This window comes from Martes martes (assembly GCF_963455335.1).
Source record: "Martes martes genome assembly, chromosome: 4".
NCBI classification, from domain to species: domain Eukaryota; kingdom Metazoa; phylum Chordata; class Mammalia; order Carnivora; family Mustelidae; genus Martes; species Martes martes.
Genome location: NC_137891.1, coordinates 67,478,863 through 67,494,412, shown reverse-complemented (window position 1 = coordinate 67,494,412; position 15,550 = coordinate 67,478,863). Strand labels below are relative to the sequence as shown.

Genomic DNA, 15,550 nt, shown 5'->3' with positions numbered 1-15,550 from the left:
TGCATATGCAGCTGATACTGTTCTTCCTTAAGATTTTATATAATTAATATTTGGGGAACCAACTGTACCTATGTGGATAACCTGATTAAGGTTTTTGCAAATGTAAAAATAGTTATGATCGTTATTCACATATGAACATTTGATTTCAGATTGTTCAATTGTGCCATGACATAAGATATCATAATATTTCAGATATCCTGGATGCAAAAAATTCATCATGTGCATTTCTAGATAGTTCCAGTTCTATAATGGAAAGCCACTTTTATTAGTCAATAAGAATTTAAAACTAGTACAGAATTTGTACAGAGACTTTTATGTGCCTCACATTTTAAAATGGGGTTTAATGTATTTGACTATGCAACATAAGCAAATGCACCCCTGTCAAAAAATATATATATACGTAGACATAGATATATATGTGTGTATGTGTATATATGTGTGTGTATATATGTATATATATGTATGTATATATATACACAGACCACATATATATTATATATGTATATATATATTATATATATATTATATATATTATATATAATTATATATATATATATATAACTAATACAACTCAACCCCCCCAAAATTTTTTAAATGGACAGAAGACATGAATAGACATATCTCCAAAGAAGATATCCAGATGATCAACAGACACACAGAAAGATGTTCAACATTACTCATAATCAGGGAAATACAAATCAAAACCACAATGAGATATCCTCTCACATCTGTCAGAAGAGCTTAAATCAACAACACAAGAAACAAGTTTTGGTAAGGATGTGCAGAAAAACAAATACTTGTGCCCTGTTTGTGGGAATGAAAACTAGTACAGTCACTGTGGAAAACCATATGGAAGCTCTTCAAAAAGTTAAAAATAGAACTACCATATGATCCAACAATTCTACTACTGGATATTTACACGAAGAATATAAAAAGACTAATTCAAAGGGATATATGCATCCCTATGCTTATTATAGCATTATTTACAATAGCAAAAATTATGGAAACAACCTAAATATCCATTGATAGATGAATGAATAAAGAAGATGTAGTATGTACATACAATAGACTATTATTCAGCCATGAAAAAGAATGAAATCTTGCCATTTTCAACATGACTGGGTCTAAAGGGTAAAATGCTAGGTGAAATAAGTCAGAGAAAGACAAATATAATTTGACCCACATGTGGAACCTAAATAAAACAAATGAACAAAGGAAAAAGGAGATGAACAAAAACCAGACTCTTAACTATAGAGAACCAACTAATGGATACCCAAAGGAGGTTGGCAGAGGGATTGGTGAGGAGGTGAAAGGGATTAAGAGTACACATCATGATGAGCTCTGAGGAATATATAGAATTGCTCGATCACTGTACGGTACACCTGGAACCAATATAACACTGAATGTTAATTACACTGGCAGGTAAAAAGAAAAAGAAAAAAATCAGAAGGAAAGCGTAAAAAAGAACATGCAGGGGCACCTGGGTATCTCAGTGGGTTAAGCCTCTACCTTCAGCTCAGGTCATGATCTCAGGGTCCCAGGATTGAGCCCCGCATTGGGATTTCTGCTCAACAGGGAGCTTGCTTCCCCCTCTCCCTCTGCCTACCTCTCTGCCTACTTGTGATCTCTCTTTCTCTCTCTGTGTCAAATAAATAAATAAAATCTTTAAAAAAATAAATAAAAAAGAACATGCAGTGTCCTGTAGGAAAGCATGGTTATCAGGTAAGAAGATATTGCCCAAAGACTGAGTGCTGTAATTCACAGCTGGCTCCGTATCCTATCTCAAACATCAGAGCACCTTTTATTTTATCTCTGATGCCAGGGATTAACCTATGGTGGTGATGGTTTAGAAGTGAAGGTTTAGAGGTAAAGTTGGCTATGGAAAAAAAAGTCTATCCAGTAAGGTACAAAGTAGTATGTGTCATTTACAGTAAACATTTAAATGAAGGACAAGTACAAACTTTCTTTATTTTTAATTAACTTATTTATTTGAGAGAGAGAGAATGTCTGAGCAGAGGGAGGGGCAGAGGGAGAGGGCGAGAGAGAGAATCCTCAAGCAGACTTCACTGCTGAGTACGGAGTCCAACACAGAGCTCGATCCCAGGACCCTGAGATCATGAGCTGAGCGAAACCAAGAGTTAGCAACTTAATCAACTGAGCCACCCAGGCACCGACCCCCACATAGAGTTGTTGTTTTTTTTTTTTTTTTTTAAGATCTTATTTATTTATTTGACCTAGAGATAGAGAGCACAAGTAAGCAGAGCAGCAGGCAGAGGGAGAGAGAGAAGCAGGCTCTCTGCTGAGCAGGGAGCGCAATGGGAGCTCGATCCCAGGACCCTGGAATCATGACCTGAGCCGAAACCAGCTGCTTAACCAACTGAGCCACGCAGGTGCCCCCATTTTTTTTTAATACAAACTTTTTTCAGTGAGACAGGTGTCAGAAACAAATACTGGACTAAAATATTGAATGCGTTTGTCTCAAGAATGCAATAGACACTAAATCAAAAGAAAACATGTTTTTTAAAACATCCAGAGTTCTACAATCCTTACATACCAAGTGTCTTTTTCTTGCTTAAGAATTATTAAAATTTGTCATCTTTCTATAAGGCCTCAGTTACCTAGGATCATTCAATAATTTTATGGATAGTTTAGTGCACAAAATTTTTTAAAATTTCCTTTTTCTAGCAACATTCCCCAGATGTGTAATATATAGTTCTATGTGTTAGTAAATGCAACTTACTGAACTTACGGGCACCTGTGTTGGAGAGGCAGGTGGTTTGGGACATCAGGTTGACTCTATTAAACATAATAAACCATAATATATCCTAGAGTGAATTCTCATCATTTGTCTTTTTCTTCCAAAAAGTGTTTGCAGAATGTGCTGGGGCAGAGCCTCCTATACTATGTAATTCCAAAGTAATTATTAAATTAAAGGCATAAAAACTTTATCTTGGTTTGTTATTTTGCCTTCAATAAAACTGTTATCAGCTCTAACCCACTTTGTAACTGAGTAGCTTTTAATTTATAAGGGCATACCATTTTATCAAAACTTACAATATTTGCTACTAAAGATTACGAATGTACAATAAATAACATTGGGTTCTTTCATAACCACAAATAGAACTTTATGCCATTTTTTTCCAACACCTGATATATTAGTTGGGACTTTGGGCTACAATTACAAAAACCAAATACAATGTAACATAAGTTTTAAAGAAGAAAGTTATTGACTCATAAATGTGGCAAGTCTGAAATTGCATACAGCATGGCTGGATCTAGGAATTCAAATGACTTTGTAAGGTCTCTGGGTATCCATCATGTAATTATGTCTTCTTTGGCTCATCGTCTGTCTTCTCCTGCCTGACAAATAGCACACCATCTGAACCCCAGGAATACCCAGTACTCATAAGTGGACAATTGCTTTGTTTTCTTGTTTTTGTTTTTTACTTTTTTCCCACAGATTTCCTGCAAGAATTGCATCTTACCATGCTGATACTGTCGCCTCTGACACAAGTATTGCTCAGACCAAAGATTGTTACGTAGTTGCCAGCAAGCATAGTCATCTTTATCTACCCTATCTATGTCATGACGAAGAGAAAAATGTTCGTTTACTTAAGAATGGATTTCCTGTGGCTATCGCTCTATGCTGGAAAACACCTGGAAGAAAGCGAAAGAAATCAAACCAACAGCAGCAACAATAGCATCATCAACAGAAGCGCCAGCCGTTTCGGTATTTCTAAATGCCTAGGCTATAGTATTAAAATACTGATTTGTTGATTGAATTTTTAATTTTCCTGAAGATACTTGAGTTCTACAACTCAAAGTGTACTTACAAAAAACAAGTAGCTAATGGTGTGTAAAGAAGAGTTGGCTTAATGGTCATTGGGATCTTTCTCCAAAGACACAAAATCAGTCTAGTAACAAGCATTTTAGAATGAACAAGGATCTTGAGATATATTTTCAAGATACCAGGAAATCATGGGGGTGTTGACCAGTGTAATTCAGTCTCCTAGCAGTGGTTTATAAATTGATACTTTTTAAAAATCCTGTGAGTTAAATACCTTATGTTATATAATAAACTACTTTGGAGGAAAATAAGAAGGTGGTTTACAATAAGGGTAACACTATCTTAGAATCCTGGGTGTAAGATGAGAATTTTTCCATATTACACTATCATCTTGAATTTGAAACACCAGAGATGTTCATCTACATGTTATAAGGAATCGTCTGATACTTTTGCTCTGTTGCCTTATACATAGCACTTTTACTAGACAGTATTTGAATCTCAACTTAGTAGAATTAATAGGATTGCACTATTTATACCAATGTCAAGCTGAAAGTATATTCAGAAAGTCAAAATACTCATTTCTTCCCTGTTATTTGAATCAAAAAGCTTTAGGACTTTGGTATTTAAAACAAAATTTGTGATGTATCCCACCAAATTCTCATTTACAAAAGAAGCATCATAATATCACTGTTTCATATGTTAGTGAATCATCACCCTGAAAAGTAATAATAGAAAAGAAACAGAATAGAAAGTCATCTATTCTTGTGAATGCAAGTGAGAAAACATCTTCTGATTTAATCTTTCACGATATTCAAATTTTATACAAAAGAAAACAATGAGGCAAGTTTGAGCTATTTGATTAAACTGACCAAATTGCAAGACCTGTTTCAAAACACACAGCCCCAGCATTTATAGCTATATGAACAAGCCTCACATTCGCCATTGTAAATGTTGAATGGTAGTAAAATTAGCAATCCCTTGGTTCTAGGGATTTGGTTTTTGAAATCAGAAAATAGCTTCAGCTCTCAGTTTAAATAAACATTAGGGAGATATATGAAAATAGGATAAATGACAGTGATGGGGTGTTTCCCCCAAGATCTCTTTCAACGATGTTCTTAAACTTACATGATGCAGGCCAGTTTGCTTCCCTAGCCATGTTCCAGTGGAGTATGGTCTATCTTGGACTTGTCCTAATGTTTGTCACCTACTACTGGAGACCCAGTTACATCACATACTTGGACAGACTAATGGATAAGTAGTTAAGGGTCTCCTGATAACACTAGGTCTCCTAATCATTCTTCTAGCAGCCTATAATTTTCTCTTGTAGTAATCATATATCTATGAATTTCTTATTTATTAATCATATTCCCTACAACACCATAAATTCCATGAATCCAGAGGCTTTATCTGACTATTCTTCTCTCTATATTTACTGCCAAGAAGCATGGTACCTAGAACAGAATAAGTGTAAAATAAATATTTGCTGAATAAATAAATGAGACATTTTCAAGCAGTGTCCTCCCCATTCAATATAAATTTATCTGACTTTCACAGGAGAAGAACAGGAGATGCAGAGTAAGATGATGTTTCACCAATTTGCTTATTTTTGAAAATACGGACTATTAGGCCCTTCCCCTAGAGCTACCAATTCAGAAAGTTTGGGGTGGAACTCCAGCATCTGTGTTTTGAACAAGTTCCCCCAGGTACTACTTATAGTGGAGCAAGTTTGGAAGACACCATTTTAAGGATTTCACCTTAGCTTCATAATTCTAGAATGTTCCTCTTTGTTCAGTGATCTGAGGATCTCTGGAATCCTCATAATTCCTGTGCTTTTTAAAATAAATGTTGATATTATACTTCTTTGTTCTGCCCACTTGCAACTTCTTGATTTGACATTTGTAATTTTGACTACATGTGATGAACCTGCACATCTCTGGGTAACTCTTTGTCTCAGGCATGAAATTTCATCTTATGAACTATGTGCCCCATCTTCAGGAAAAAAATTCCAGCTAGTGTGTGAGCTAGTGGCTCAGCTAGTGGCTGACCACTCAATGTGTACAGATAACATGATTTGATGGCTTTGCATTGCATGCTTTTTTACTCTAGGAAATTGTGTTTTGATGATGTCCACAAACAGAGGCTTGTGGTAGACATTTGATGTTTTATTCTTTCCAGTATCTTTCCCATCTTCTAGTAACAGAACCCAAATTTTGCTTTAGAGGAACCATTTTTAATCACGGCATAGATATGATTGACTTCAGCCCCAATTTTTTTTTTAAAGATTTTATGTATTTATTTAAGAGAGAGAGAGAGAAAATGAGCAGGGGGGAGGGGCAGAGGGAGAGGGAGAAGTAGACTTTCTGCTGGACAGGGAACCTGACCTAGGACTCGATCCTAAGACTCTGAGATCATGACCTGAGCAAAAGGCAGATACTTAACCGACTGAGCCACCCAGGCGCCCCACCCCAAACTTAAAAGTGGTACCTGGGGGCACCTGGGTGGCTCAGTTGGTAAAGTATCTGCCTTCAGCTCGGATCATGATCCTGGAGTCCTGGGATCCAGCCCTGAGTGGGGCTTCCTGCCTAGGGGAGGGCCTGCTTCTCCCTCTGCCTGCTGCTTCCCTGCTTGTGCACTTTCTCTCTCTCTCTCACTGTTGCTTTTTCTCACATAAATATTTTTTTTTAAAGGGGGTACCTGATTGGCTTAAACCCACTGGTGGATCCCAACCCCCTCCAACCAAGTAACTGGTTGATGACAAGGCACAGAACCTAAGCAGAATCCATGAAGCAGAGGAAATGTTTGCAAAGGCTTTTGGTAATGAAAGTGTTTCTCTTCCATGGAAGTTACCATAAGAAAGCTTTCCTTTCCTCACCAGTGAGGGGTGAAGATGTAAGGTCTAGAACTGCTGGGGCCATTTTCAGACCTGAGGTAACAGGGCTCTCAGGGGCTCTGTGTGGAATCTGAGGATACAGTCAACACGAAGGACAGGGAAATTGAAACAAAACCAGTCCTGGATAACATCATACAAGTTTCCAAGTTAAGCCTCAATTGCAGCCAGCTCTAACTTGCCTTTTCGAGTGTATGACCTAATAAACCTCCTGTGTTCCTAAGTCAGTTTAAGTTGGGGTCTCTGTGACTTGAAACCCAAAGATTCTTAACAGATGTAAGATCCGTGACTGTATTAGAAAACAACCCTTAATGACACTTGAAGGGGGAGACGGAGGAGCTGGAAGCCGTCAGTGGAACCAAAGTTGTACGTAGATGCTAGCACACCTTCCGGAAATAGTGTGGTTTTAGTTCAAGAAACAAAAATAAAATCCCTTCATGAGGAATGCCAAGGCCTACCCGGTACCACATTTTCCAAAGAAATCCATAAACATAATCTAGCAAAATATTTTTTTCTGATATGCCAATTCATTATACGAAATCTCAGAATAATATAAAAAATTGAAATCACATTTCATTATGTATTTCACTAATTGCCTTTATTGGAATGAAAATAAAATTACATGAAATCAAGATTAGCCCAGAAAATTCAGGGCATATGGTGGCCATATCTAGGGAACATCCACCTTGTTTTATTGGAATAAATTATTGTTAAAATGAACATACTGCTAGAAATGCTGTTACCAGTCTGCAGGTCATAAAGATAAAAAGAGCTAAACCAACCTCTCAGTGCTGAATTGGCAAGTGAAAAGATGCGTTCTGCACACAATAGGTATGCAGTGAATATATTTGACTGACAAGAACCCTGCTAGGACTAGCAGTGAGCTATTTAAGCCCTGCTGTTTCTTGTGGACTTTGCCAGGCTTGGCTGCAGAGTGAGGATTCTGTAGTCATTAACAAGAGCCCCAAGCTACGGCTCCTCTTCCTCCACTTCAAACTTTCATAAGCCCTACAGTCAGGTGCTGGGCTCTCATCAGTGACTGATAGGCACGTAGGGTCTGAAGAAGACATTTTTGTACTGGATTATTTGTTGAGGAGAATAATTTCACTCTGCCTGTGTCAACAGGCTTGTTACTATGGAATTTGTAAATATATTCACTAAACTGTAAAATGATAGTCTGGTGTTGAAACTGACCTGCTTTTAACCTATGTGTTTTAGGCATCTGGCATCCAAAAATTCCACTGCACAACACAAATCAAAGTAGATGAAATCAGTTAGCTGAAAATAAAAATGAGGGTGATCAAGTCTTTCAGTTTCTGGAAGAGACTAAGAGAAACAAAGCAGAGACAATCTTTGAAAATCCAAATTACAAAAGGTTTTTTAAAAAATATTAGGAAGTATGTATAACGATGTATTCATGTATGTCATATGTACACACACACACACACACACACACACACACACACACACACACTGACCTCAAGCATTGATCAACCAAAGGTAGCAAAGCTTAGCCTTCGTAAGGTAATGCAGTTCGGTAGAGAAGGAATTCTATTTCCAGAAATGGAGCCATGTGTTGTGGTTTTATACAGTATTTGCCAAAGAATCGGTGGCATGTGTAATCCTTATATTTAAGCTTCAACATCATAAGACGACAAAAGATCACATTTTCTCGACTAACCAAACTGAACATCTCACGCCCCACCTTCCCATGAAAGAACTCAATGTCCCATCTGCCGCATGTTGCCCGTGGTCATTTTCCTGCATTTCCTTCCCATTCCCCATGAATCTTTTATCATCTCTTCCCTCTAGACTTTTGAGAGTAATAGAAGTAACTATCACTTATTGAGCATTTATTATGTACTAAGCAGTGTGCTAGGAAATTTACATATGTTCTCACTTTATCCTAACAACAATAAGGCAGGTGCTCTTCTTGGTCATTTTACAAATAGAGAAACTGAGGCTCAAGTTCATAAGCTAATAAATGGCAGAGTCAAAGTCAGGCTGAATGTTAACCCAACCTGATTCCAAAGCCCATGCTCGAAACCATTACATAATCTTTAACTATTCCCTTTGGAGTTCTTTAAAGGATTTTAAATCTCTCTCAATAATGGTAAGGTAATATACCCCAATTAAATAACCTGGTTCTGATATACTCAACTGAAGTTCTTCTGATAAACCATCTAGGCTTAAAGAGAAAGGTAAAATGCAACAAACAATATTTGCACGACTGGTGGCTTTTAGAAATGATCAATTATATTTAGAGAGAATCTGGTGGTTCAGACTCTAAGAGAACACACTGAACTTGTATTTTGCCCATTTTAGTAATGATTCACCAGGCTTTATATTTGATTCCATCTGAACTTCATCAGTGCTATATCCAGGACATTTTTTTGTCTTTATCTGCCAATTTCATTTCATGTTCTCACTTTGTGTTTTTCCTGTAGAAATATTAATGATTTTGGAACAGAGAGATTGTGATGGTGGTCTTCTGGATACTAGTATAACAGTTTGACTTCAGATCACTCCTCCAGTTCTCTCTAGACATACCCAGTCTTTTTCTTTCTTCATTTGTCATCCTCCTCTTATTTCCTCTCTCCTTCTTCCTGTCCCGGTAATTTCCCATACCATCATTTTTCTTGGGCCCCCAGGTCATTTTTCTTTGTTTTTGTGGTTAGAAATATGTATATGATATGGAAGATCTAGATACCATACTTTGATCAATTTGGGTGAGAGATATAGATATGGGTATGGATGTAGAATTAGATTTACATACTTAGAGATACAGAATTTCTCACTGTTTTTAACATGTAATTTTTTCAGTTTTCAGCATTCTTGAGGTCAGGTCCAATACAAGTGGTCATACCTTTGATTTAATGCAGTTACAATAAATGCAATCACTTACATGACAGTGGTGTGTTTTCTAATAACCCAAGCATTCCTTGTTTTGTTTTGTTTTTTTTAAATCTCTCTCTCAAACACAGATACACAAATTTCATGTCTGTTTTAAAAATTCTCAGACACCTTCTCCTGTTTCTCCTTTCATGCTCCCTGCAAAAAGATAAAAGATCTGAGATCTGTAGTTATAGAGGGTCTTTCTCCTATACCCTGATGCAATGATTTTTAGGAAATATGTATCAACCCTCCTTTACAAGTCAACTTCCAAAATGGGTTGTTGATTTTTTTTTCAGGCATTTTCAAATACACTTGCTTCTCTCTTCTTTCCTCCTTCTCACCCGCGCCTCCCCCCCCCCCCACTCTCTGGTATGTGACAAGGTGCTACATAAGGTAAGTCTAGGTTGCTGGAGCAGTGCTAGTGGGCTCTAGCGTCACCATGTGCACTGGATGTACATATTTTATTATTACCTTTCTTCCACAGCCAAGACTGTCAGAGGAAACATGGCATTCTTTACAGCTTTCTGCTAAGTGTCAGGCTTTGCATTTCAGAAATATTTGATAAGTGGAGCATAAGTTGCAGGAGCACATCCATGCAAAAGGCAGATACACAATATAACTTTCCCTCTCCTATTAACTTTTTCATTTCCCTGCAGAAGTTGTTTCTGTCCATATTTTTACTTCAGCTGGGCTGAGTGGGAGAAAGAACTCAAAGGGAGGTCGAAGCAGATGGTTGTCACAAACTGCATACGGCAATTGAGAATTAGTGTGCAAGCATATGCAACCTGGTACAGTATGAAACATTCCAGCATATGAGTGCCGAAATAAATCAAGCCTGGAGAAGATCGGGATGATAAAATGATGAGCTCTTCTTTCCCTGTTACATATATATATAGGCCTTCTGAATTCATTAGGATATGTTCTCTGTTTGCAGTAGGCAAGTTAACACCTAAATTGAGCAGATTCATGTAGATTCTGGTATCTTGCCTTTTTCTCTCATCCACAGTGTGCTTTCTGAAAAGAAATATTTCTGAAAAGATACGCATCCTTTTCACATAAGGAGGATTGGAGATGCAGCATTAATTTACCCCGATAAATTTAATCAGCAATAATACCTACTAGTCAGATATAACGCTTTACATTTGCTCCCCAATTTATTCATAACTATGCATCAGGCACTAGCAGTGTATATACAATTTCCACGTACATGTTTTGACTATTTGTGACCCTACCAGTGACTGACTTGTGGACCACCATTCATTCACAAACATGCACTTTTGAGTGTTCTTCCAGTGAGAAGGGTAATAAAGAGACACATACCAACAGTGGTTAACAGGAAGTGGAGCCAAATTCGCAACCCGGAAGTCCTTACAGAAGTAATAGTGAGGAGATGTAGCTCTGCCCTGTTGCCTTTTAGGCTAGTAACTAACATGATACCAGGGTCGGTATCATTAGTACTCTTACCTAATCTCAGGAAAGGGGATCAAATGAGTCTTTCCTCCCATTATGAATGAAGAAGCAGAAGAGGAGGAGGGCTTAATTGTGAGTCGCCTCTCTTCTCAGAAGAGCAAAGGCCAATATTGCAGTCAGGTTTAGTCCTTGTGGGGGCTCTCTGTGGCTCTGCAACCTGGTGTGCTGGAGATTTCGGCGGCTGCTCCTAGGGCTGGGGCTGGTCAAGACAGGTCCACGCACTGCCTCTGTTCCCGCAGGCAGGGCACCTCCACCCTTCCCCACACTTGCTCCCAGGGAGTTTTTAAGAAGCTACAGTTGTTTTCCACAAGGTCTTTCCTGCCCTGGCCTTTTTGCTTTGTTACCTTCCCATCTGTCCTTCTTTGTGAGAGGACAAGAAGAAAGGCAAGATGCAGAAGAAATAGAAAAGGGGGAAAGTGGTAAGTATTGGCTCAAGACGAGATATTGAATTACATATTGGTAGACCAAAGCACAAATCAACTCTGAACTACAGGAGTCCACCAACATGCACATAAATCATTTATAACGATAATCCAAGACTAGGTCCAAATCTCATTAAAGTATATGAATCCTTAATCTATTTTGGCAAAAAAGCGCCAATACACATTTTTTCTTTTTATCATAAATTACAGTTCTGTGGCACTGTGCAAATATTACCAAGCTGTAAGACAGCTGTGCTCCATTAAAATGTGTAATGGTCGCTGATTTCTTACAGCACATGGTCATCAGGCTGAATCTACAGCCAGTAATTAGGAAGATGAAATGTTTAATTGTGCCTTAATTTTGATAAAATTTATCTGTCACACATCCCGCAGCCGAGCATTATGCTCACAAATCAATGTCATCGGGCCGAGCAGGAACTCAAGCACCAGACTCTTGTCCCTGACAGATTCATTTGAATATGTAACTGCTCATGATGAGCAACCAGGCTAAGGAAGAAAGTGAAAACTTTCCTTGTTGACATTGTTCTGGTGAGGTATGTCCTGTTACTTCCTTTAAGGAAAAGTAAGGCTCAAAAATAATTCCACCGTCACCTCCTCATGGCCAAGTTCACCTCCAGCTCTGATCACGTAGAGAAAGACAACCCCTCAGGGTCTTTTTCATCATCTTAAAATCTATTAGCACAGGGAGAAGAGATAGATTGTAAAAAGGAGGAGAAAACTAAAAAGGTGAACCAGTAATGCCCTTTTTAATCTCAGATCCTAAAATCCTTATTTACGGATAGATCGGGGAGGTAGGCAAGGGTCATCACTTTTAGCTGGGTAGCTAAACATTCATCAGTTCAAAAAAATGTTAGAATGGTAGAGATGAAACTCGTCTTGTTCCATACACAGGAAAATGGAAGACCAGAGAGGTTGCCCAAGGGCCTGAGCATCATCAGAGCAAATTTGAATTACCACCATGCAATCACAGTTGAGATAGCCTCATTTGACAGAAAGTTTTCTAATTCTTAGAAGCAATATTTACAAATCATAATATTGAATTCATTTTTCAAATGGCAAGAAATATTATTTTAAGCACAGGGAAGTGTAAGTACAAATACCTGCCAATACTGAAAATTAATTTGTATCATGTTTTCCCCACAAAATGAATCAGTGATCATCTTTCTCACCCACAATAACGATGGCTCATTATCCAAGAGAACTTAAAGAACATATGTAGGAAAGTACTTTACATTTTTATTTCAAATACTTGGAAATAAAAAATGACTGAAGAGGGTCATGGCAAAGACTGGGGGAAGTGAGGGGAAGGCCAGTGAGAAGGACGGCAACCAGAAGTCAGGCTGGATGGTCACAGAGGGCACAGAACAGTGCAGCCACCAGCACACGGGGTTGGGGGGGTGTGTGTGTGAACAGTGGGGAGTCAATCTCCCCAGGCCAGCATGTTAGATTCTGAATATGGTTTTAATAGGCCCAAATTTTGCCAAAGTACACCAGCAAGTTTTCTCAGTGACTCATTCCTCACCAGGCAATTAATGAACCAGCTCAAGACTCAGAGCATGTCCGCTTACTTTAAAGTAAAATAAGTCTCAAGATCAGGAATAATTTTAGAAGAGTCTTCAGGGAGAGCCAAATGGCATTAAGCTATAGCCTGCTAACAAGAAGACTCATTAAAACACTTTTCTAAACTTAGCCATGGAAATAAGTCCAAGCTAAAGATATCATATTCCCCATTCCCTTTTGTACTATTTTCATGGGCAGATATATTCAGGGATTGGATAAGTGAGCGATATTCTAGTAAGCTAGTTGTATTTCATCCCACTAGCACACCACATAAGCTAAAAGAAGTCAGGTAGGCATAACAAGGAGGGCAGAAATGGCAGGGGGAATAATACTAACTAGCCGGCATTTTGCAAGGCTTTATGACAAACTGTTTTCACATCCATTGTCTTATTTGGGGGGGTTACAGAGATTAAATTTGTCCCATGCTCATCCAAGAAAGAAGGAACACCAGTGAAGGCCTCTCTTTTACACTAAACCACTATTTCCCAGACTCCCATGGAGTGAAGTTTCCGCATATGATTTAGGTACGGCTGTTCCGATGCTCTTGCGTGAGCCAATCCCCAGCAGGATTTTGGAGCCAACCCTTGCGGTGGCAACTTCCTGATTTGTCAAGCAGTTCTCTAACTCAGCAGCTTCCTGTTCCGAGCAGAGGTGGCTCCCTACCCATGGCGGAGGTCGCACCTGCCTTAGAGGTGCCATTCCACAACGTGTCAGAGCTGCAACCGAAAACCTCCCTCAGTATATCCAAGCTGTGGGATCCTAACCGTTTTTTTTTCACTGCTTCTTACCACGAGGTGGAGAAAAAAAATGCAAATTTATGTATCTGGTTTAGAATTTTGGAAGACCTCATGACTTTTGAAAACTATGTTTCAATTATTTTATTATGGCATGGTAGAGATAGCAATAAACTAATCATGCAGGAGGGCTGGATTGTAGTCTCAGGTCTGACTTTCTGATTTGGGGCAAATCAATACCTCTACAAGCATACCTGTCCTCATTTAAAAGTAACATCCACACACAGCAAAATCAATGATCTCTATAGTCCTCATGGTCTCAATATTCTGAGATTCTATAAGAATCATATATATTTATATATCCTATACTATATTATGTAATAAAAAATATAAGTATCTTTATATATATATACACACATATAAGTATGTGTGTATATATACAAGTATGTGTGTATATATATATATACACATATATGTATGTATATATATGTATTTCCTTTGTCAGAGTTCTTAGGTGGAACCTGTATGACCTACTTTCTGAGGGATATTGATACATACTTGTTCCATCTTGACCAGCCCATTTAGCAAGAACCACAAATGCAGGTGCCAGTGTATGATCTGATCTGTATAATTCCACCCCCATAATAGAGACAGTAGTTTACATATTGATGTTTTTTATAATAGCACTACTTCTGTTTCATGTTTTTATAATGATAAATGAAAAACTTTCCACATTATCTTACTATGCCTCACATTTATGGAATGGGCATGTGCCAAAAATTCCAATGTTAGGAAAGTTAGTGAAATTGGTAAACTCAATGGTAAATGAAACATTCATTTAGTCAGCACACAATTATTGAATTTACTCACACACATATAGTGAATTGCAACTCTGTGCTGGGTAGAATGTTAGGTATTGCAATCTGAAAGACCCAGATCCCACCCTTAGGGAGCACACAAGCTGGAGGAGAAGAGAGACCAGTAGATAAGTAGCTGTGATTCAGGGTGATGAGTGATATCATAGCTGTAGGTTGCGTGTGTTGTGGTCACCTGAGAGGGGATTACAGAGATTTCCCTGAGACTGTGATTCCCTGGCTAAGCTCAAAGGCTAAAAAAGTGCTTTCAGTGAGGGAGAGAGTTGACAAGCTTTTCAGAGACTGGAAACAGCACAGATGCAAGGGACAGACATTTTAGAGGGTACCTAAATATTCAGAACAATGCACCAGCCCGAGTAGGAATGTGAAACTGAGGAAACACATGTTTTCTGTTTTTGACATTTTCATCTTCCATAAATAAAAAAGCTTGCAGGGGTGCCTGAGTGGTTCTGTTGGTTAAGCAACAGACTCTTGAGTTTTGCCCAGGTCATGGTCTCTGGGTTGTAAGATTAAGCCCCACATCAGGCTCCGTGCTGAGTGTGGAGCCCGCTTAAGATTCTCTCTTTCCCTCTCCCTCTGCTCCCCCAACTCCCTGCCACTTGCGCACTTTCTCTCTCTCTCTCCCTCTCATTAAAAAAAGAAATACAAAAACAAAAAGAAAGGAAGCTTGTAGAAGGGGAGAAGAGTCAGAACAGAATGAAATAAATCCTACCAGTTTCAGCTTCTGTTTTCTGGGGTGTGAAGAATGCACTGACCAAACTAACTGCATCTCCACCTGCTGACCTTCCACATTCTTCCACAATACCACCACAAAGAACAGATTCAGGAAATTTTGGAGATGACAACTTCATAAAAATTTGTATTTTCTGTGAAAATATAATTTAGCTTGATTTTATAAA

The 15,550-nt window shown here is 38.3% G+C and overlaps 1 protein-coding gene across 1 annotated transcript in view; it reads left to right on the top strand.

Annotated features, from left to right (window-relative positions):
* Positions 1-5,647, top strand: part of LOC308340609 (uncharacterized protein) — a 286,411-nt gene extending 280,764 nt beyond the window's left edge. Inside the window, exon 3 of the mRNA XM_080799917.1 lies at positions 3,461-5,647. Coding sequence (XP_080656043.1) covers positions 3,461-3,543 — 83 coding nt within the window. The 3' untranslated portion in view covers positions 3,544-5,647. The remainder of the gene's footprint in view (positions 1-3,460) is intronic.
* Positions 5,648-15,550: the final 9,903 nt, after the last annotated feature.